This window comes from Mastomys coucha, unplaced genomic scaffold, assembly GCF_008632895.1.
Source record: "Mastomys coucha isolate ucsf_1 unplaced genomic scaffold, UCSF_Mcou_1 pScaffold13, whole genome shotgun sequence".
NCBI classification, from domain to species: Eukaryota; Metazoa; Chordata; class Mammalia; order Rodentia; family Muridae; genus Mastomys; species Mastomys coucha.
Window position 1 is genome coordinate 9,105,671 of NW_022196895.1, and position 21,398 is coordinate 9,127,068.

Consider the following 21,398-nt stretch of genomic DNA (forward strand, 5'->3'; position numbering starts at 1 on the left):
GTGTGTGTGTGTGTGTGTATGTGTGTGTGTCTGTGTTTCTGTGGTTTTGATGTTACTGGTGAAAGAGAAAAAAAATAGATTTCAAGAATGGAAGAAGCAGAGATTCCCAGGATGATGCAAAACAAAGAGAATCAGGGTCAGGACCCAGGAAGCCGCACAGCCAGAACCCCTGAAGCAGAAAGCCTGGAGCCCATCTTCAGGATCACTGCAGAGGCTGAGCTCTTTGCCACCACTTGTCCTGATCACTTATTTAGCCCTGGGTCTGGATACTGGGCTCTGTAGGTTCCTGCTGGGATCAGACATTGTCCCCAGAAGCCAGACAGAACTGCTCTCTGCCCTACTTCTGGAAAGAATCTTTGGATCTTTTAGTGTCTCTGCCATTTTGTGTTCCTTGCTCCAGATGCAAAGTCTTAGAAGGAGACCTCAGTGTAGACATGGGTCCAGCTGCCTTCCCTGTAAGGGAGCTAGGAAAACTGGCAGCTGAAACATTTAAAGTAGGAGTCACAGTCTGTTCACAGAAACATTCAGGTGGCAGAAAGGACATTCAGCTTCCCAAAAGTCAAACAGGAAAGACAAATGCCTGGAATATGGTCCCTCTGTAGGTAGACCCTGGTCAGTTTCTGAAAGAGCCTGTGTGGAGCCCACACCCCCGGAGGACATCCTCCCAATCCCAGAACTTGGCTGCAGTCTTTCTCAGAGATTGGGTGAATGCTATTGTATGGCTTGTCATTGTGACGAGCGATAGGACATCTTGTGGCATACATCTGTAATCCTATCACCTGGGAGGTAGAGACAAGAGGATTAGGAGTTCAAGACCATCTTGGACTAAATAAGAACGTGACCCCAAAAATAAATGAACTAAATGAGTCTCCTTTATCATATTTGAAACTAAACTACCATACTCTTGGGGTTCATATTCAAGAAATAAAGACAGTAAAGATCATAGGATGTTCTAAGAATATTTGATCTCTAGCTGGCTGGTTTGAAGTTATACTTCATGTGACAGCTGGTTCTCAAAATCAACATGCTGACTAATAAAACTGAAAACATTGAGCTAGTACCCAGGGCCACCATTATGCCCTCTAGAAATACGTAGCTGTAGTCAAAAAGCTTTGAAGCACTTGAGCTATCTCCAGACCCTTCATCTCCTTCGCATATTGAGGCGCTCTGATGTGGGCACACCAATTTACAGTGACCAAGTCACTCTTGAGTAAGTGACTCATTAATCCCTTTTAAAGCAAGAGGAGAAAGGCAGAGAGAAGCTGATAGAGAACTGGATGCCTTGTCTCAGTTGGATAGGAAGAATAAACGGTTAGCATTTTGGGTGATAGGTGTGGATTAGCTTAACTCAATAGTTCTGAATTGTAGGCTGGGGGTATGGCTCAGTGGGAGGGTGCTTGTGTGAAGTCTTGTCTTTAACCCTCAGCACTACAAAAAATACTGTCGCTAGTATTGCTGTTACTACTGCTGCAAATTCTGCTGAGTCAAGGTTGCATGCATTTATTGTGGCATCATTTTGTATCCTATTACTAATTAAGTTTGTTACTATCCAATAAAGAATAAAATTGGCCAACTAAAGGACTTGAAGAATTTACTGGTAACAATTAAAGTCCCATCGGTTCTCTTTGCCTTGGGTAAACATGACAGTGCAATTTCCCTTTGTTATGATTTGTCAGGCACATTCTCAGGCAGCTTAGTTCAGTGAATGAGTCAAATGTACTGACTTCCTTGTAAATCAGCAAAACAGAAGGTGAGCAAGAACAAAAAGGGCTTTATAAGGGCAGTCAGGCCCCAGAAACAATCCTCCCTGACAGTTGAAAGTTGCTAGAGGGTAGGAAAAAGCACAAGACTTAACTATAAGATGGGGCTCAGAGGTCCTGTGTGTACTAGTTATGTTTGGTTGCTGTGGTAGAATACCATGACCAAAGCAACTTAAGGAAATGTTTATTTTGAGATGTGGTTCCAGAGGAGGAAGCTGAAAGATCATATTTCTAACCACAAACAGAAACCAAGAGCAAACCAGATGTTCAGTGACACTGTAAACTCTCAAAGCTCTCCTGTGATGAACCTTCTCCAGTGAGGTTGCACCTGAGACTACTTCTACAACCTTGCCAAACAGCGCCACCAACAGGAAACCTAGTGTTTAAACATATGAGCCTATGGGAGACATTTCTCATTCAAACCACAAACTAGGTTTTATGGGGCTTGACTTAGGGTTTTACTGCTGTGAACAGACACCATGACCAAGGCAACATTATAAGGACAATATTTAATTGGGGCTGGCTTACAGGTTCAGAGGATGGTGCATGACAGCATCCAGGCATGCATGGTGCAGGCAGAGCTGAGAGTTCTACATCTTCATCTGAAGGCTGCTAGTGGAAGACTGTTTCCAGGCAGCTAGGATGAGGGTCTTAAAGCCCATACTTAAAGTGATGCACCTACTCTAACAAGGCCACACCTCCAAATAGTGCCACTCACTGGGCCAAGCATATATAAACCATCACAGGGCTTCATCTATTTAATAAGCACTACCAAATCTATTTGCAAATGTTGGTTGGTGCAAAAATGTTCTCCAATAGCAGTTTGGGCTCGAGTTTACACTTTAAGGAAATAATGACTAAATTCCTAAGGACTGAAAATCATATTCTAAGCTGTCAGTTACCCCCAAGTGTTAAAAATTTGTCAGTATAAAATGCTTTTTTCTTTTTGTATATATGCTCACGCGTGTTTGTGTCTGTATGTGTGTATATTTGTGTGTGTGCCTGTGTGTGTGAGTGTCTGAATATGTATATGCTCATGTGAGTGCATGTGCATGTGTTTGTGTGTGTGTATGTATGTATGTATGTTCATGGTGTTTGTGTTTATGTCTGTATATGTATATGCTTATGTGTATGTGTGTGTGTACATTCATCGAGTACATTGGGTAATGTTGCATGTCTTCCACTGTTGGTTTTTTTCTCTATTTCACCTTTTGAGGTAGGGTCTCTCCACAAACTCTGAGCTCACTGATTGGCTAGTCTGGAGAGCTCTGGGAACCCTCCTTTTTCTTTCTTGACTTCAGTTCTATGGTTAATGATGTTCATGCCTGATTCTTACATGGGTACTGACAATAGATACAAAGTTAGTTTTCACTGTACCCTGAGCTCACTGACTGACTGACTGACTGACCAGAGAGCTCTAGGATCCTTCTGCCTCTGCCCCACTTCCATGTAGCTCTAAGGCTATTGATCTGTGCACACGTCTGACTTTTACAAGGGTACTGAGAATCCTCATCCTCGTAGAGTAGACATTTAATGTCTGAGCTGTCTCCTCAGCTCCCCAGTAGAGAATTTAGATGTAAGGCTTCCATTTTCTTGTTGATTATTTTCTCCTAAGTTATTGGTGACCCAAGCTTTTCTAGCTGTTTTCTATGGTTGTCTCCATAGCTGGCTGGTCTCAAGTCTTCATTGCTCCTCCTGCCTTTGCCTGCAGAGTGGTGGATGTGCTGGCATGTGCCATCATGCCCAGTGGCCTATTTCTTCAGTTTTATTTTGCGTGTGTGTTGCTAGTGGAACTGAACTCAGGGCACAACCGACAAGCACTTTGTTACTGAGCTGCATGTCCACTCTAGAGGAGAGAGAGACAAGCATCCTTCAGCTCTTCTGATTAAAGAACAATCCTATTCCAGTTAAACCAAAAACATGGGATTAGAATGGTACAGGAGACTTAAGTCCCAATATTTAGACTAAGTTTTGGCTTAGTATTTTGATTTCTCAGGCTTTTGTGATGTTTTTCAAAAACTTCAAATTGAAACATAAAATACACACATTACAGAGTTATATATATTTATATATGTGACCATGAATATATATGCACTGTACCATGTTCAAATTGGTATGCACATATCTATCTTCTCAAACATAATTTCTTTATGGAAAACATTCAAACTGTGCCCTCCTTGCCTGTGGTCACTTGATCATGAACTAGTCTACTAGACTTACATATTCTAACTACATGTTAGTTCCTATTGCATCATTATCCAACCAGGATGTTATAGAATCTTAACTTTTCTCTTCTTCCAGCTTGTGCCCAAATCTTGTCTGCCTGCTAATTCAAATCTTCATTGCTTAGACAGAGTACAGGGAACCTTGGGGTGGGTTTTCTTTTCTGGGCAGGTTGGCATGTAGAATGAAAGGTGGAGTACCCTCACAGGTAGAAGAGGACTTGTGAGAGGTTTTATCAAAACACCCGGAAAGCCTCTGGTGGCCTGTTCTCACCAGCAGTACAATGGGGTCCTCTCAGAAAGACATGTAAGGTTCGGAGGTCACTTACCACTTTTTGGATCCTGTCTGGACAGCTTCTGGAATGATCTACCTTACTCCTCCCAAGTCAGCAGTCTCTTCTGGGGGCCAGGAAGAAGCCGAGAGTGCACGGCCTGAGAACTTGACCAAACACACCGTTCTGATAAGAGAGAGACCAGGCTGGAGAGCATTCCGGAATATCTGAAATGTCACTGTTGAGAAGGACAAAACCATGGCAGCGGGGTGGGGGTTCTTAAGACATTTTATCCCTGCAGTGAAAACAAAACTCAAACAGTCCTGGAAATGATAAGTTTGTGGAAATGTCCGTGTTTGGGGGAGATACACGCTGAAGTACTTAATAGCAAGTGTTGTGAAGTCTTTTACTTTCAAAGAATCAGACTCCTGTGTGTGTGCACATGCATGTGTGTGCATGTGTGAAATATGAACAACTGATGAACCTAAGTGAAAGGCGGGTGGGCAGCCCTCACACCATCTTTTGAGATCTTCTGTAGGTTTGCAGACATTCAAAGTAAAGCACCAGGGAAAGTCATTATTAAAATGCTTCTTTATGGAATGATATACTCATTAAATTCACTTATTAAATCAATATATTTACTCATTAAATAAGTACCCAATATGATTCTCTTGAGGTCCACTCCGTAGCTGTTTGCCTGCCAATGTCTGCCTCCTGAACCCAACAGCAGAGACAAGGCTTTCGCTTTCATTGGTTAATACATGCATGCATTCATATATCCATGTATTATTCTGTTCATTGCAAATTCTAATCACTCATAGCAAATATTTAGTTCAGGAAGGCCCTGAATTGAGTAAGTGCCTGACTGAGGTCAGCGGTAATTACAGTGGCCTTGAGAGAGACAAGGATCCCCTTCTTGCCTTATCTCATCCACTCACCTTGAAATCCTTTGAAGTCTAGGGGCCTTTTAAGTATCCTATCTGCTTTATCAAAGCATTATTTAAAAGGCTATCCTGGATCCCCTTAAGTCGAGCCAAGCCAGCTTTAGTTTGTTATAAAAGCATTTGAAAGGAGATTACAAGTCTATAATTTTTGCCATTTCTCTCCCACCCCTTATCCTTGCCCATCAAATACTCACTTGACACTTCCTTTTGCTCCCCGGCTCCTCGGCTCCTCTCTACCCACTGCTGTCTGTTTCTATCTCTCAAGGCGAGTCTCAAGGCTGATGTGTGTGCTTTGAAGTGTTTTCAGTGGTAGGCGATCAAGCTTAAGAGAGTAAGCGGTTTAACAGAAACAGCCAGTTAGGAGCTTATGCAATGGTCAATCAGGAGAAAGCAGACCTTGTCCGCTGGCTTACCATGCCTGAACCAGGTTGTGAGCACCCAGAGACCACTCATGAGCAATCAGGAGAAAGCAGACCTTGTCGGCTGGCTTAGCATGCCTGAACCAGGCTGTGAGCACCCAGAGACCACTCATGACTGGGCGGCAACACTTGCAAATGCCTCTGTCGGAGAGCATTTGCCTGCTGAGCTGGAACACTGTGCAAGAGGGGACAGCAGGTTTCTACTGTGGTGGTCGTAGATCTACCAAACTATGCCAGTGGGATGAGAACTGAATGGCAGTCTACCTGCCACCCGAGCACATACACATGTGCATTAAAGAACCTTAGAATCAGGTCCCCAAACAAAAACAGAAGGGACACTTTTTAAAGTGAAGTATCCTGTCTGCTGTGTACGTTCGTTAAGTTAGATCCAGGTAGGAGGTTCACAGAACAAGCCAGTAGGCACCCTATCTGCGTACTGAGATGTTTCTCTCCTTCCCATGTCCACCTTCCCCAGGCCCCACAGTGTGTCTCATGTAGCCCAGGCTGGCTTTAAACTTCATGTAGCCAAGGATAACCTTAAGCTTCTAGATCGCCTGCCTCCTGGTTTATGTGGCCCTGGGGCTTGAAGTCTTGGCTTCCTACACCTGAGTGCCATCCCTAGCTCTGACTGGGGATCTCCTGTAACTGCGGTGTTACGGAAGAATGGAGTATCACCTTGGAGCCAGATGATGCTAAGCTTAGGAGGCAGTGGTCACTAATTATAATCTATTGACTATTTTGTAGCAACTATCACTGTGAGAGTTTGGTGGGAAAGATATGCTTAGAAAGATTCTTGTATTCAAAACACTTCATTTATTATTTATTTTATTCTCATAACTAAATGAGGTTTTTGACAGGACTGAAACAGGTGTGTAAGCAGTTGGAAAGATCTGTATTTGCTACAGCTTTCCAAACAGGAATTCTTGAATTTCCCATAAATCCCATTGCTGTGTAAGCATGGTGTGTGTCTTTTGGGAACCTCTACTCTACCTTTACCTGTTGCTTTATGGTGTTCAGACCACCTTGTCATTCTGGTGTTTCTGTACCAAGCAGGACTTCCCCTGAGCAATGGTAGACAGTTGGGTTGTCATACCCAGGTAAGTGTTATTTCCCAAACTGTAAAGCACAAGGTTGAAGGGGACAGATCTAGCCAGGACTTAGGGCTTTCAGTTAGTGCTGTGACAATCTTTCTTCCCTCAGAGAAATAGCAAAAAGGCTTCTTACCATGAAAGGTAGACTCTATAAGGGGATGGTGTCTCTTAGAGTCAGGTGAGAGCCTGTGGGGTGCCCCTGAGCACTGGTCCTTTCGGGAGATCTGTAAAACCCAAGGACCTCATTTTTACCAATAAAGATCTAACTGGGGTAAGATCTTTTTCAAATATTTTACCTAAACCAAAAAGGGTCACTAGAGATTGAATGCAGAAGCAGATACGAAACCCATTCGTTTTCTAATCTGTCAGCAGAAAGAGAGCACTGCCAATGTTCTTATTAGAAAAGACAAGTTTTTCATAACCATATAGCATTCATCTTCAGCACCGCTCTAGGGACAGACCTGATGGGGCTGGTGAAGGAATGAGGAAGACACAGAAAAGCTGGGCTTGAGTGAGCTAGCTCTTCAGGTACAGAAGTCACAGCATCTTGGAAGCTCAGCATGCTTGTCATGTAGAGTTGAACAGAAGTGGAGTTACTTGCACACAGATAAACAAGGCAGCATGGCGTATGCTAGACAGCTGGACCGAGGAGGCAGGTGTGGCTAATCGAGGTAGGAGCAATATCTGCAGGGGAGAAGTCTTCAAGCCCCAAGCACACGGGGCATGGGGGGAGGGGTGGCGGGGGGATGCTATGGTGGACGTTTCTGCATACGGTAACCACAGCCACACTTGGATCTCAGATGAGGGCTTTGCCATTTCTCTCTGGGCCTCCGGGGAGGGGTGTGAGTGGTCGGGTAGGGCTGGCAAGGCTTCACTCTTCTTTCCATGGGCTAAGGCTTGGGTCCTCACGGTGGCCTGGCCTAGGTCGCAGCTCATCTCCATCCAGGACCTCACTCACTCAGGACTTCCTATGCAATAGGGTTCCTAATTTAAATGAACAATCACATATATGCCTTAAATGTCTCAACTTTCATTGTTAATATGGTATATTGTCAACATACGAATCAACATAAAAGATTTTGGGTGTCTTCTATAACTTTTTAAAGTATAAAGGAATTTGGAGATCAAAAAAATGGACAAATTTGTAAAAATGTTTGGGCTTCTAATTTAGAGTTTGAAATATTACTATTAGATAATATTTCTCAGACTTGAATTCACATACACATACACATACATACAACTTCTACTATTCTATGTGGAAAATGGTTAAAACTCTTATGGTGATGGTTGTTATCAGTTTTTTGGTCCCAGAGATAGAGCGAAGGTCTTACATGTGTGATATTAAGTTATACCCCAAGCCTTCTTTCTTAGTATTTTTTTCCAAGAAAGAGGACCCCACAGGTTCTGAGCCTTCTCTCCCTGAGCAGATGAGTTCATTGTTCTGCTGGTTCTAGTGGACAAACTAATGGCAGTGGGGCACTCTGCTCAGAGAGCCACTAGGAAACTGTCCCTTGGGATGCAGTGGGGCCAGGGGGGTTGGAGAACAGGGACTGTCTTTGTTCCTTAACATGATAATGAGGATCAGCATCCCTGGGGTTGGTTGTACTTGTTTCCCTCTGTCCTCTGCATCCTTCAGGGATGCAAGTCCCCTGTGAGGAGTGCTGCACCTGACTGTAACTTCCGTACATCCTCTTATATAACCCACAGATGACCTCTAATATCTAATCTGATGTAAGTACTTGTTGCATGCTGCATTGCCTAGGGACTACAGACAAGCATGATGTGATAACCTCCACCCCAACATTTTTGACCCTCACTTGAAATTTCAGATATAGAATCACCAGTCTGGTGACCTGACTATGGAACTGTAGAAGTCAAATTGCAAAGCAGGTACTTTTTGAGGAAGGGCGTAGGGGAATAAACCACAAGTAATGCCAGGCGTCCCTGGGCTATACCTTGTAGTTCAAGAGTTAGGGGTGAAGAGAGCAGGACCTGAGCCCAGCTTCATTTCTTTCTGTGTTTGCGTCATTCTGGGTCATAGGCAGAGAATGAGAATAAACAAAAATACTGGTCCTAGGGAGAGTAGCCAGGAACCAAGGACAGCAGCGTAAGTGGCACCGGGAAGGGTGACGCCACCCCACGACAGCCACTTAAGTCTCAGGATGCAGCTCTGATCTTTCCAATACCTGGAGCCACCGGCTCTGTCTCGCCTAAGAGAAGTTCTGAGCTGTTCTGCAGGTTCTTGCTCCACCAAGGACTTAGCACGACATTCTTAGTGCTTGCCATCAGGCTTCTGATAATATAGACACAATGCGACCATGCAGACTGGTTGACATTCAGGGATTAGCTATGGTTAAGACGGACCAGTGTGACCAGTGACCACATGTCCTTAGAGGAGAAGGGAAAATGGTTGATTTTGAGAATAATGAGCTGGAAAAACTGCTCCTGGGTTAAAGTGTCCACCATGCAGGCAAGAAACTGGGTCTGCATCTTGTGGCCTTGGGAATCAGTGTCCTATAGAAATAGTCAAAGCCATGGACAAAGTGACTTTATTCTTTTCTTTTTTGGTAGTCCTGGGGATTGAACCCAAGGCCTTTTGCATGCTAGGCGAGTGCAATACTCTCAGTCCAGACAAACTGTATCTCTCTTGCTTTTTTAGCTCTTCCATGTGGCTTATATCTTAATCAAATTTGCGAACTCTCCCCGCCCTGATCTTTGGGTCCTGGAAAGATCTGTAGACTTCGGAAGCACCTACTCGCCATGGCAGTATTTTGCTCGTAAGTAATCTTGTCTTCCGTGCTATGAGGGGCTTCAATTATCTGGAACCGTTGAAGACTATGGATTTAGTTTTCTAAAAAAAAAAATGTCTCAGTGTGACTAGGTAGGGGGGCTTGGACCTCCTAAGTTGCTCTCAAAAGAGCCCTGTTTCTAAGTCATGTCTGTGCTGAGTCTAAGGCTCCCACATGCAGAATGAAGGTTGCGACTCCTTTTATAATAATTTTGCTCCAGCTGGTGGGAGGTGCCTGTAAGTGAGCTTCGACGTATGTTCTCTTTTTATGAGGAGTTAGGAACAAACTCCCATCCTTCAGAATCCTGGGTTCTCCATGTTACTTATTTTGAACCTGTTATCTTTGCTGCTGAACTGTGTCTCGGGACCACGCGATGAATCAAGGTGAGCGGCGATTCTGCTTACGTGAGACACGAAGAGTTAATAACACATCTTCAGCTGTAGTTCCTGAAGGACACTTAAACTGATACAGTCGGTATTTCTTCTTCCATGAATTAAAAACTTTAACCTAAGCTTTCATCCTGGAAATACTGGAGTTCTTGGTTCTTCTCTTTTCATCTCTCTTCAGGAAACTCAGGCCTCTGGAGTGGCCTAGGAGAAAGCGACGTGTTATTTGATGATGTTCAATTACTTCCTAGATTCTAGAGGAGACTGTGTAGAACAGTTCGGGCAAGAAGCAAACATGGCGATCACCCAGGATGACCAGGTGCTCTGCGTCACGGAGTACTCCCGTATCGTGCCTCTGGAAAATGGCGAGGTAAACAGCTTTGGGAGGCTGCAACACCAAAGACTCAAGAATGGGTTGGAAGTTCTGTTTGGGGCCCTGAGTTCTCCCCAGGAAGTTAGGGTCTGAGATCCATGGTCCACAGATTTCAGAATTCTGGTGACAGACTTAGAAGGTGGGTGGGTCACTGGTAAGTGGGGTTGATCCCTCCCACCTCTTCACGCACTGTTTCTGGTGAGACTAAGGAGACGTGGGAGGCGGTGAAGGCGTCAGGCCGCAGACGTAAGCCCACATGGAGGTGGACAGAGGTGGGGGATGTCAGGGTAGAACTCCATGGAAATGGTGACTATAGGAATATAAACAGACTTTCAAATCAATTTCCCTTAGGAGTGTGAGGTCTTACTCGAGTAGCTCTCTATCCAGTACTATTGGGCCCGTGAGCAGCTTATGTTTCAAAGCATCAAAGCTGGGATCTCATCAGCCAAGGAAGGATGAAACCGTGGACCAGTGCTCTTGTCCACATTTCCAACAGCATTTAGATCGGGGATTCTCAACCTGTGGGTCTCGACCCCCAGGGTCCCATGACCCTTTCCTAGGGGCTGCATATCAGATATACTTCCATTATGCTTCGTAACAGTAGCAGAATTACAGTTAGGAAGTAACTGTAATTGTAATTGTAATAATTGTATGGTTGGGGTCAGCACAACATGAGGAACTGTATAAAGGGCTGCAGCATTAGGAGGGTTGAGGACCACTGCTCTGTTGACGATGTCAGGCCTGTTTCCTGGATGCCACTGGACAGAATGATTTCATTGTGTCTGTAGACATAGCAGTAGCTCTCCAGCATTTCATAGTTTCCCCTCCACAGCCACCTGATAGAAGAGAGGTTTAAGGAAGAAACATCTTCAGAGAAACTAGGTTTAAATGTAGAAGCAAGAACAACACCACTGTTCTGACTTGTAAACTAGATGCTAGACCTCCTCAGCGCACCCAGGGACTCCTTAGAGAACCAGGTGCTTTGGAGTATATGTTACTTTTAGTGTTTTGTTCGCTACATTTTGAGCAAAGTATTTTCCTTTGATGTGCCTTTTTTTTCTTTTCTCTTCTTTCTTTTTTCTTTTAGATTGTCGTATCCTTGATAAATGGTCGTCCAGGTGCAAAAAATTTTGCTTTCTCTGACACCCTGAGGGAGTTTACTAAGGCCACAAACATCCGCTTGAGGTTCCTGAGAACCAATACCCTCCTTGGGCATCTTATTTCCAAGGCAGAGCGAGACCCCACTGTCACGCGCCGGGTGAGTCCTAAGCGCCTTAATTTTTGTTGCTTGTTTTGCTTGCCAAATAAGTTAAACTCTTCCAAATACCTTTCCCAGCCATTGATACTTAGGCAGAGGGGTGGTTCCTGTCTAAAATAGATAAAGCTCTTTGCAGAAAAATCGACCAGGCCTGGTGGTGTTGGCCTGTAATCCCAGCAGCTGGAGAAGCTGATGAAGGATTGCAAACACAAGGCCTCATTAGCCTGCAAAATGAGTCTGTTTGAGGCCAGCCTGGGCGACTCAGCTGTTAATCTAGCTCAATAGTAGAAGCCTGGGTTCAATCTCAAAGAAAAGAAACATTGTTATATCTAATATATGGTTATAGTGAGTCTGTGCGGGTGGGCCAATTCTTGCTGTAATGGACAGCCCCCAAATGTCAGAGGCTTAAGAAAAATCAAGGGTTGCTTCTTGCTCGTGCCATCACCTAGCGTGCCTCATCGGGTGAGACCACGCTTGTGTGGTCACTCAGGGTACCAGACCCCTCATTTCTCCTGAGAGTTCTCCTTTGGATTCCCTGCATCAGTGTAGCAGATGACAGAGAAAAAGAAGCCCATGTGCTCCAAGCTGTTGAGGTCACTTCCACCAAAAGGATCTGGTTCTAGTATAGCCCCTACTTGGGAAAAGAGGCAGAGAAACGTGATCTAGTGGAGAACATGTGACAGTGAACACTGGTACTCTGTACTCCGAGGGAGATCCACTGGAGCTTCTGTCATCCTCAGTTAAGATGGTACCATGGATTCTAGGGACGGAGGGAGCCAGTCAGGAGAGGTGCCCTGAGCTCGCTCTTCTCTTGAAAGTGCCTAATGGCCTAACCCAACAGGAAGCTGGGGAAGCCAGAAAGCCTATTAGGGGTCAGCACAAGGGCAAGGGGTGAGGTCTACCTAGAAGGCTGACTGGAAGATGCCCACTGTACCTTCTAGAGCTTGGCATTTTAGTTAATCAGCACAGAAGCTGGAGGCAGGCAGCCCGGGAGAGATTTGTTAAAGTTTTGAGCATTTTCCAGAAAGGTCTTGTCTGGAGGTGGCTCATCTGCATTTCCCATCCTCTTAGCTCTCTCTGAACCCCTGGGTTGATAGGTTCAAAGATGAGCCTTTACAAGGATGAGCTGTGCATTCTGACACACTGCCAGGCCTCAGCTCACCACTTCCAATTGTCCCCCTGCTCTTCCAATTACCTTTGTGAGTGTTGCAAGATTAGTGTGTGTGTGTCTGTGTGCATGCATGTATGTGCGCGAATGTGTGGATACCTGCACCCAAGAGCATGTTGAAGATATCGGAATGACTCTGTGGTCTCATTCATGCGAGATAAGCCCCAGCCCGTAATTTGCACTCTTATATTTATCTAGTACATTTTTTTTTTGTGTGTGTGAGTACTGCCTTATGAGTGTGCCACATATACCACCCTGTCCCCACCGGACACAAGCTGCTTCTCCAACAGAGCATTGCAACACCAGCCACCCTGCGTGCCTTTGTGGATGCTCTCCTGTGCTGCTACCCGTAACAGACATGAAGAAAGCTTCCATGGCAGACAGCAGAACCCCAGGCTGTTAAGTGGTCACAAGGCCGTAGCAACACTGATTTGATCCAGTATTAAGTAGAGAGAGTATTGATGTCCTTCAGCTATATAAGGTGTTATCAGGGGTGCTTTGGCCTTAGGTCAGTACCTAATTAGGGAACATGAGTAGAACCCCAGCACTGAATGAATAGGGCTTCTGAAACCGATGATGCTCCGTTACAACCAAGGGACAGGGACTCTTGTCCCCATGACTACAGAGGCTTAACTTGCTGACAGGTATTCTTACAGGCAGCACAGCCCAGTGAGGAAGATTGTTCCACAACCGCACATTCCTCAGAACCCACAGAATGAGTCCTGAAAAGTTCACAACCTTGTGACTTTTGGAAAGAAATAGAGTGTACAACTGGGCTGTTAATGCCACTGGTGGGAAGGCTTCCGAAATGTTATGTGTATGTGTGTCTTGGCCATGATGTGGCCTGTGTATGTGTGTGTCTTGGCTATGATGTGTTGTGGATTGGGTTTATTGCTTGTATTATGTAATTGAGTTCTGAAAATTACACAGGAATTCACACGTCTGGGTGTAAGATGCTGAGGGTCGCTGCCCCCAGTTGGCTTTGACTGGTAAATAAAGTTACCAGCAGCCAATGCCTGGGTGGGGAAACAGAGGCAGGACTTTTAGGTTCCCAGGTAAGAAATGCAGGAGAGAGAGGAAGGATCACCATTGCCAGGAAAGGAGGAGATGCAGGCTTGAGAGAGGTAGAAGAGAGAGCATATAATCATGTAAGAGCCGGGGAAGAGTGGCCCCAAATGGGTTTAGGGTAGCAAAAATGTAATAATTCAGGAGTATTGGAGGGGAAATGTTAACAATGTGGAAGTTTGGGAGTGCCCCAACCATTGAGTTGATTTAGACATATTAAATATAAGGCTCTGTGTGTGTGTGTGTGTGTTTATGTTGGCCATGATGTGGCCTGTGTGTGTGTTTGTGTTGGCCATGATGTGGACTGTGTGTGTGTGTGTCTGTGTTGGCCATGATGCACCTTGTGTATGTGTATGTGTGTGTGTGTGTTGGCTGTAATGTGGCCTGTGTGTGTGTGTCTGTGTTGGCCATGATGCACCTTGTGTATGTGTGTGTGTGTGTGTGTGTGTGTGTGTTGGCCGTAATGTGGCCTGTGTGTGTATGTGGTGTGACTTAGCAGCGGAGCCTCCATTACTGGGTCTGCTGCTCACTCTGGCTGGTCTTTGGGAGTTTGAACTTCAGCCTTTTGAACATGAACTAAGAAGGTTCCAACAACTGCCAACAGCTGCTGGCTCCTTCTACAGGTGAATCTGATCTATATTTTGGATATTTGGATCTATACAAATATATATATTTTTAAAAATGTTCTCCTTTCCAACACCCTGGAGGGGCAGTTTGCATATAGTAGACACAAAATTTATTTTTGGTAAATGTACTGGCTGGTTTTGTGTCAACTTGACACAAGCTGGAGTTATCACAGAGAAAGGAGCTTCAGTTGAGAAAATGCCTCCATGAGATCCGGTGTAAGGCATTTTCTCAATTAGTGATCAAGGGAGGAGGGCCCCTTGTGGGCGGTGCCATCCCTAGGCTAGAAGTCTTGGGCTCTATAAGAAAGCAAGCTGAGCAAGTCAGGGGAAGCAAGCCAGTAAGGAACATCCCTCCATGGCCTCTGCATCAGCTCCTGCTTCCTGACCTGCTTGAGTTCCAGTCCTGAGTTCCTTTGATGATGAACAACAGTGTGGAAGTAAGCTGAATAAACCCTTTCCTCCCCAACTTGCTTCTTGGTCATGATGTTTTGTCTAGGAATAGAAACCCTAAGACAGTAAATATGCTTAATGTGTGAACAGACTTAAGACACTTGCATCATCCCATTTCAGAAAATTTCCTCCATACATTTAAAGCATTTGACCATTTTAATGGGCAAATTCTGAAAGGCTTTTTAAAAAAACTATGATTGGTTGATGAATGCATTCTTTTTGTAAGACAAGGTACAAGCAAATGTGGTCCCATTTGTGTTGAGGTCAGCAAGGAGAAATGACACAAGACCATAGAACAGGGAAGAGCCAAGCCCGCCCTTCTGCAGGTCAAAAGTTGGTAAGAGCACATCCACGTTGTGGTCCCTGGAAGCTGATGCTTCTGTTTCCTGTCCTGCAGTATTATTACAGCATAAAGGACATCAGTGTTGGCGGGCGGTGTGTTTGCAATGGCCATGCGGAGGCGTGCAGCGCTGACAACCCCGAAAAGCAGTAAGTGTGGTCAGGCCTTTCCTCACCTCGCTATGGATAACCCTAATTGTTTCTGTGGCTACTTACACCCTGTTAAACACTCTAGCTTCTAGACCTCAACAGGAATGTTACAGAATCCACAACTAGGTGATGTGTGTGTTTGTGAGTGTGTGAATTCCCTGTATGTCAGTCAGCTCTTCCTTTCCTTTCACAGGCCACTAGTGGGTCTATGGCAGACATGACTAACCAGTCATAGCACCCAATAGAAAACATGGAATGCTACTCCCAAATCCCCAGCCATGATGGACAGTCACTAACATTTTTTTTTTTAGCTACAGTTTGATTTTGCATGTATTTTTTTTTTAATTTTTAAAAATGTTTTTATTTTGTTTTTAATTTTCTTTTGTGCGTGAATGTTTTACCTGCATATATGCCCAGTGCCTGAGGAGGCCAGAGAGGGCATTGAATTCCTTGGGCCTGGAGTTATAGACCGTTATGGACTATAACTTTCCATGTGGATGTTAGGAACTTAACTCGGGTCCTCTACAAGAGCAGCCAGTGCTGAGCCATTTGTCCAGACCCTGATTTTGAATTTATTTAATCTGGGGTTTCTGCCACATTTGACACTTCCTACCTCAAGATGGGATTGGCGTCAAAGGTAGAAATGCACATTAGGGTTTGGCTTATCATGAGCATTCCCCACCCCGGCTCCCCCTACAGAAAATCCTTGGCAACATAGTCAGTTCAAGGTCCATCTGGGATAAATGAGAACCAGTCTCCAACAAAACAAAACATCTAAATCAAACCAAGCCAAACTGCTTTTCAAACTCAGGATGCTAAGGCAGGAGGATTGCTCTGAGTTTGATGTTATACCACTACCACTGTAGGGTTGTGAGTTCCCACGTCCACTCGCCACAAGGCACGCCACTCTGGGAGTGACCCAGCTTAGCCCACACTGCTGCGGGGTGGGTATTGGACTGTAGGAAGCCCCTGGACACCGCTCCGGGGTGGGCAAGCACAGTCTGAGGTGCAGAACATCTGGTGCTGGCTCAGGGGTGCCCAGGCCTGCAAGGAGACCAGGGCTGGCTGCTTTTCAGGCTCTTGGACATCCAGGTGCCACAGAAGAGCTGAGAACAGAGTGGGGGCCCACAGGCTGGGTCTAGCCTGGGACTGGGGTGGGGGGGATGATTCTTTGTCTTGACAGTGGTGAGCTTGGTGGGTGGCTTTATTGGGAGCACAGAGAGACCTTTTTATGGGAGATTAGATGGCAGCTCTAGAGGCAAAGGCTTTCTCTATAGCTCCCTACGGTGGATCCCAATGAAAAGGGGCAGTCCATGGCTTTAAGGCATTTATTATCATGGTGGAAAGTAGATGTATAAAATCATACCCCATTTCTCAGGGTGAGCCTGAGATTAAATACCTTTTGTATGGAGGGAGTATCTGAGAAGGGAAGCTTATTGGCTAAGTTTCCAGGCCTTTAGGTACCTCATTAAAATGGAGATCTGTCTTGACCCTACGTGACTACTGGTCACATCCTCTACATGTGGAGCGGCTTGGGGCATTGCCCTGATATGACTGATGGCCACAAATCTATGGGGAGCTGTGGCTAGTGTGACAGGGGCCTGGTGTCTGGGAACGCGCAAAGCTCCTACCATCCCTTCAGGGTCTCTGAGGTTTCTAGCCTTAGCTCAACTGAGAACCAGGCTACCTTTCACGGTCCCACACACCACCACCACCACCACCACCACCACCACTTTTCAGTTACCAAAATATGCTTTGCCTTTATGCTCAGGTTCCGATGTGAATGTCAGCACCACACCTGTGGGGACACGTGTGATCGCTGCTGTGCGGGCTACAACCAGAGACGCTGGCAGCCCGCTGCTCAGGAGCAGCACGAGTGTGAAGGTGGGTGCTGGCGTGAAGCCGATGAGTTCTATGTTCTCCTCTCTACCTAAGGACTGATGGCAAGTGTGCCCTGGGATCGTGTCAGCTTTAGTGACTCAGTTCTGTTTGTTATAAGCTATCCCCCCATTACCCGACTTACGTGTTTCAGACTTCCAGTGGATGCTGAGATCGGGGTAGTGGAGACTCTAGGATGGGCTATATGCTTTCCTACACACACGGTTATGAGACTGTTGAATTTATAGATTGGGCACAGTAAAAGATGAACAGCAACTAATAACAGTGTTTATTTACTGTGATAACTGGCCAACACTGCTCTGTTTTCACTTGAGAGCCTTTATTAGGTCAACCAGGGGTTAACCATAATCTAAGAAGCATTCGCACTGACCCTGCAAGCTGAGCTCATCACCAACAGGAATCCAACAGGACTCCAGTGATGGGCTGGCACAAAGCACTTTGAAGGCTGCACCTTTGCGGCGCTGACAACAGGACGTACAGTTTGAAACATGAACTGTTTATTTCTGTGACTCTCTACTTGATATCTGTAGACTGCAGGAAAATAAAATCACTGATGAGAGAGAACTGGCACAGGGAAAATATCAGACCAAAGGGGAAAGTATCCTGAATTCAATTATAAGAAGAAAAAAGACTTATTAATAACATGTAAGATAGCTTTCATATTTGGATAGGGCTGAGCATTTTAACATGTTGGTTGGTCTTCCTGTATACTCGGTAAACAGAGGCTCTGCCTCTGAGCCAGACACCCAGAATTCTTAAGTGCCATGCAGCCACCTTGGCCATTTCTTAGGGTGTGGTAGCAGATGGACTGCAGCTGTCTTGAGAAGAGAAGAGAGTGGTGGTTAAACCTGACACATAGTAGGACGCTGACTCATAGTAGGGCACTGTCATGGATTAAATCATGTAGAAGAGGAGAAAGACCAGACAAAATGAGGAATGACAAGATCTGCTTTTAACAGCAGAGGTAGGAAGTTTTAACAGGTGTAGTAGAATGCTAGGAAGTGGTGGTTTTGACAGACAAGCCCCAGGACTTGTGTATTATAGTTACTTCTTGTGTTGACTGTGATACAAACATCAACAAAAGCAACTTAGGAAGGAAGGCCCTTCCTTACATCCTCACGTAGATAACTGAGTTCTGTCATGCCAACTTCTGAGAAACATACATGTTCAGACGGTATCACTGAGCTGTTGCGAACATTTTAATCACATAGCTTAGAGGCTGTGCTAGGCATGCTTTGACTAGTCAAGGTTAATTTTATGTACTGAGTCTTTTGACTGGTGGTTTAGATAGTGTTGGCATTCTTCCCCAGTCACTGTGAATTCTTTGTCTTCACTCTTGGTGGCGTTGAGTATCATTGGTAGGAATTCAAGTCAATACAGCGAGGGTTGGTTGAGGGCCACTGTGTGCCTAGGACTACGTTCTATCACAAACACTTACAAGCCCATCTTCATAGGATGTATAATCAGCCAAATGTATTGTTATTTATCTGTAATTAGATATTAACCTAATTCCCATTTTCACCATTATACATAGTCCTGGAATTAAAATTATTAAATTTAGACCATTGGCTGAAAGTGTAGAACTTGGAATCAAAAACAGGCCTGACTTTTGGCTCTCTTGTTTATGAGCTTGTAGCTATGGATCATCTTGTAACCTCTCTCCAGCTCAGTTTTCCTATCTGTGGTATGGGGATAGTGGCACCTAGATTAAATACAACAATTCACATAAATATGTTTCTTTATAAATCAAGAGCTGGACAGCAGTTTGTGGTGGCACCAGCAGTGGCAGTCATCTGTTTACACAGCTGACTGGCATATCGTTACATTGTTATAATTATATATCTTTTTAAAAAGAGAAACCTTTCACTTACTATCATACAGAAGGAGCTATAAAGTATGTAATATTATATAATAATAATGTGCAAAAAAAACCCCTGTGATTTTTTTCACAGAGTGTCCCCAGTGGTTCAGAATAGACTTTATTGTAGGCCATGAGCAGAGATCCTGTCTGGGATTCACTAAATGTTGCACAGCAGTTTGACCAAGAGTGCTTTGTTCCAGCCTGCAACTGCCACGGGCATGCCGTGGACTGCTACTATGACCCAGATGTGGAGAGCCAACAGGCAAGCTTGAACAGCAAAGGCGTCTACATGGGTGGAGGGGTCTGCATCAACTGTCAGGTGAGTCACTCCTTAAAGTAGACATCAGCTTTGGCATTAAAGCCCATTCAAATAGATCTGTGTGGGCAAAGCAGTCCCACACGTAACGAGAAGGGGTGGACTTGAAAGTACAAATGCAACCCAACTGCCAGGCCTTCTTACTCCACTGTAGAGAGCTTATCATAAATGGTCCGCAGACGGCTAGATTTTATGTGGAGAACTTAAGCCTTAATCCCCACTCAGATATCCAAAATTGATTTGTTGTTAAGCATGGACCTAAAGTAAAGCTAGAGCTATAATGGTTTAGAAAAAAAAAAAATACAGAATCCCTGTGAGATTCAGAAGCCGAGGGAAAGATCCTCAGCTCATGGAAGGCTGTAATCATGAAAGATGAAGAAATCAGATCTCACTGAAATTAAAAACTTCTGCTCATCCAAGACACGGAAGAAAGCAAGTAGGCAGGCTGCAGACAGAACGAGAATATTCACAAATGGTAAGTCTATCAGGTGGTAGGTAAGCACAGGGAATCAAACCGGGTAACCCTATTACACACAATACTGAACCAGCCCCTTACAAAGGCAAGTATGTGAAGGACCAGTAAGCTGCTGGCCAAGGCTGCGTTGTGCTCAGTCAGGAGGGAAAGGACAATCAAAAGGAAGGGTGCATCCCCACCTCTCACCCAGATGGCAGTTGTTAAAAAGCTTGAGACCTGAAACAACTATGCACACCATCCACCGTCCATAGCAATGCATCATGGTATACCATGGCTATGGTGAAGGCCCAATGCAATGAAACATGCCCCTTCCTATACTGTGATAAACCCTAGTCACAATTTATCTACCAGAAATAGAAATGCTGTTTTCAAATCATTTAGAACAGATAGTGTAGAAAGAGCTCAAAGTGGAAGTAGCCTTGGTCATCAGTAGTAAGATCAAGGGTTGTACCGGCTGGTTTTGTGTCAACTTGACACAGGCTGGAGTTATCACAGAGAAAGGAGCCTCCCTTAAAGAAGTGCCTCCATGAGATCCAGCTGTGGAGCATTTTCTCAATTAGTGATCAAGGGCGTAGGGCCCCTTGCGGGTGGTACCATCCCTAGGCTGGAAGTCTTGCGTTCTATAAGAGAGCAGGCTGAGCAAGCCAGGGGAAGCAAACCAGTAAGGAACATCCCTCCATGGCCTCTGCATCAGCTCCTGCTTCCTGACCTGCCTGAGTTCCAGTCCTGACTTCCTTTGGTTATAAACAGCAATGTGGAAGTGTAAGCTGAATAAACCCTTTCCTTCCCAACTTGCTATTTAGTCATGATGTTTGTGTAGGAATAGAAACCCTGACTAAGACAAGGGACAAGACCTTGCTTGTTTGAATAACAGAATACTAAGGAGCAAAGAGGACCTTGGACTGATGCTATGTTACAGCACCAAGAATTTTACAAGCATGTGACAATGGAAATGTATAGAAGACTGGTGTGTGGCAGCCACTGGCATGGAATTCTGGAATGAGTTAATAGAGAAAAATCAGTGTGCGATTGGCTCTTAGGAGGTGGTGGTGAGAGGGCTGACTGCGAAGGGAGGTGGGAATATTCTGATGTCATGTGTTGTTTATACTGAGATAAGAACCTGAGCTTCTTTTCATTACATCCCAGTTGCTGCCTGCCTCCAGGGTCCCCCTCATAGACTCCCTCCTCTATACCCCTCCCCTTCTCCTCTGAGAGGGTGGGGACCCTGGATATCCTCCCAGAAACTGAGTTTATGCATTTGTCTGAACTTGGTGAATGTATTATTAAGAGTTTTGTATATATCAAATATACTATGTAACAAAAGAACAAAAATCATAAGCATATATTAAAGTCCAGTTAATTAAATCTGTGGTTCAGTATAATGGGAGGTGATTGGCACTTGAAGCAATAATCTCTAGATGGAGCTTTGTCTTAGTCAGGGTTTCTATTCCTGCACAAACATCATGACCAAGAAGCAAGTTAGGGAGGAAAGGGTTTATTCAGCTTACTTCCACATTGCTGTTGATCACCAGAGG

At 44.8% G+C, this 21,398-nt stretch overlaps 1 protein-coding gene across 1 annotated transcript in view; it reads left to right on the plus strand.

The window, feature by feature from the left end:
- The window catches only part of Lama3 (laminin subunit alpha 3), a 234,943-nt gene that overhangs the window by 41,191 nt on the left and 172,354 nt on the right, over nt 1-21,398 (plus strand). Inside the window, exons 3-8 of the mRNA XM_031364992.1 lie at nt 9,368-9,485; nt 10,135-10,253; nt 11,344-11,514; nt 15,221-15,312; nt 17,084-17,196; nt 19,273-19,391. Coding sequence (XP_031220852.1) covers nt 9,368-9,485; nt 10,135-10,253; nt 11,344-11,514; nt 15,221-15,312; nt 17,084-17,196; nt 19,273-19,391 — 732 coding nt within the window. The remainder of the gene's footprint in view (nt 1-9,367; nt 9,486-10,134; nt 10,254-11,343; nt 11,515-15,220; nt 15,313-17,083; nt 17,197-19,272; nt 19,392-21,398) is intronic.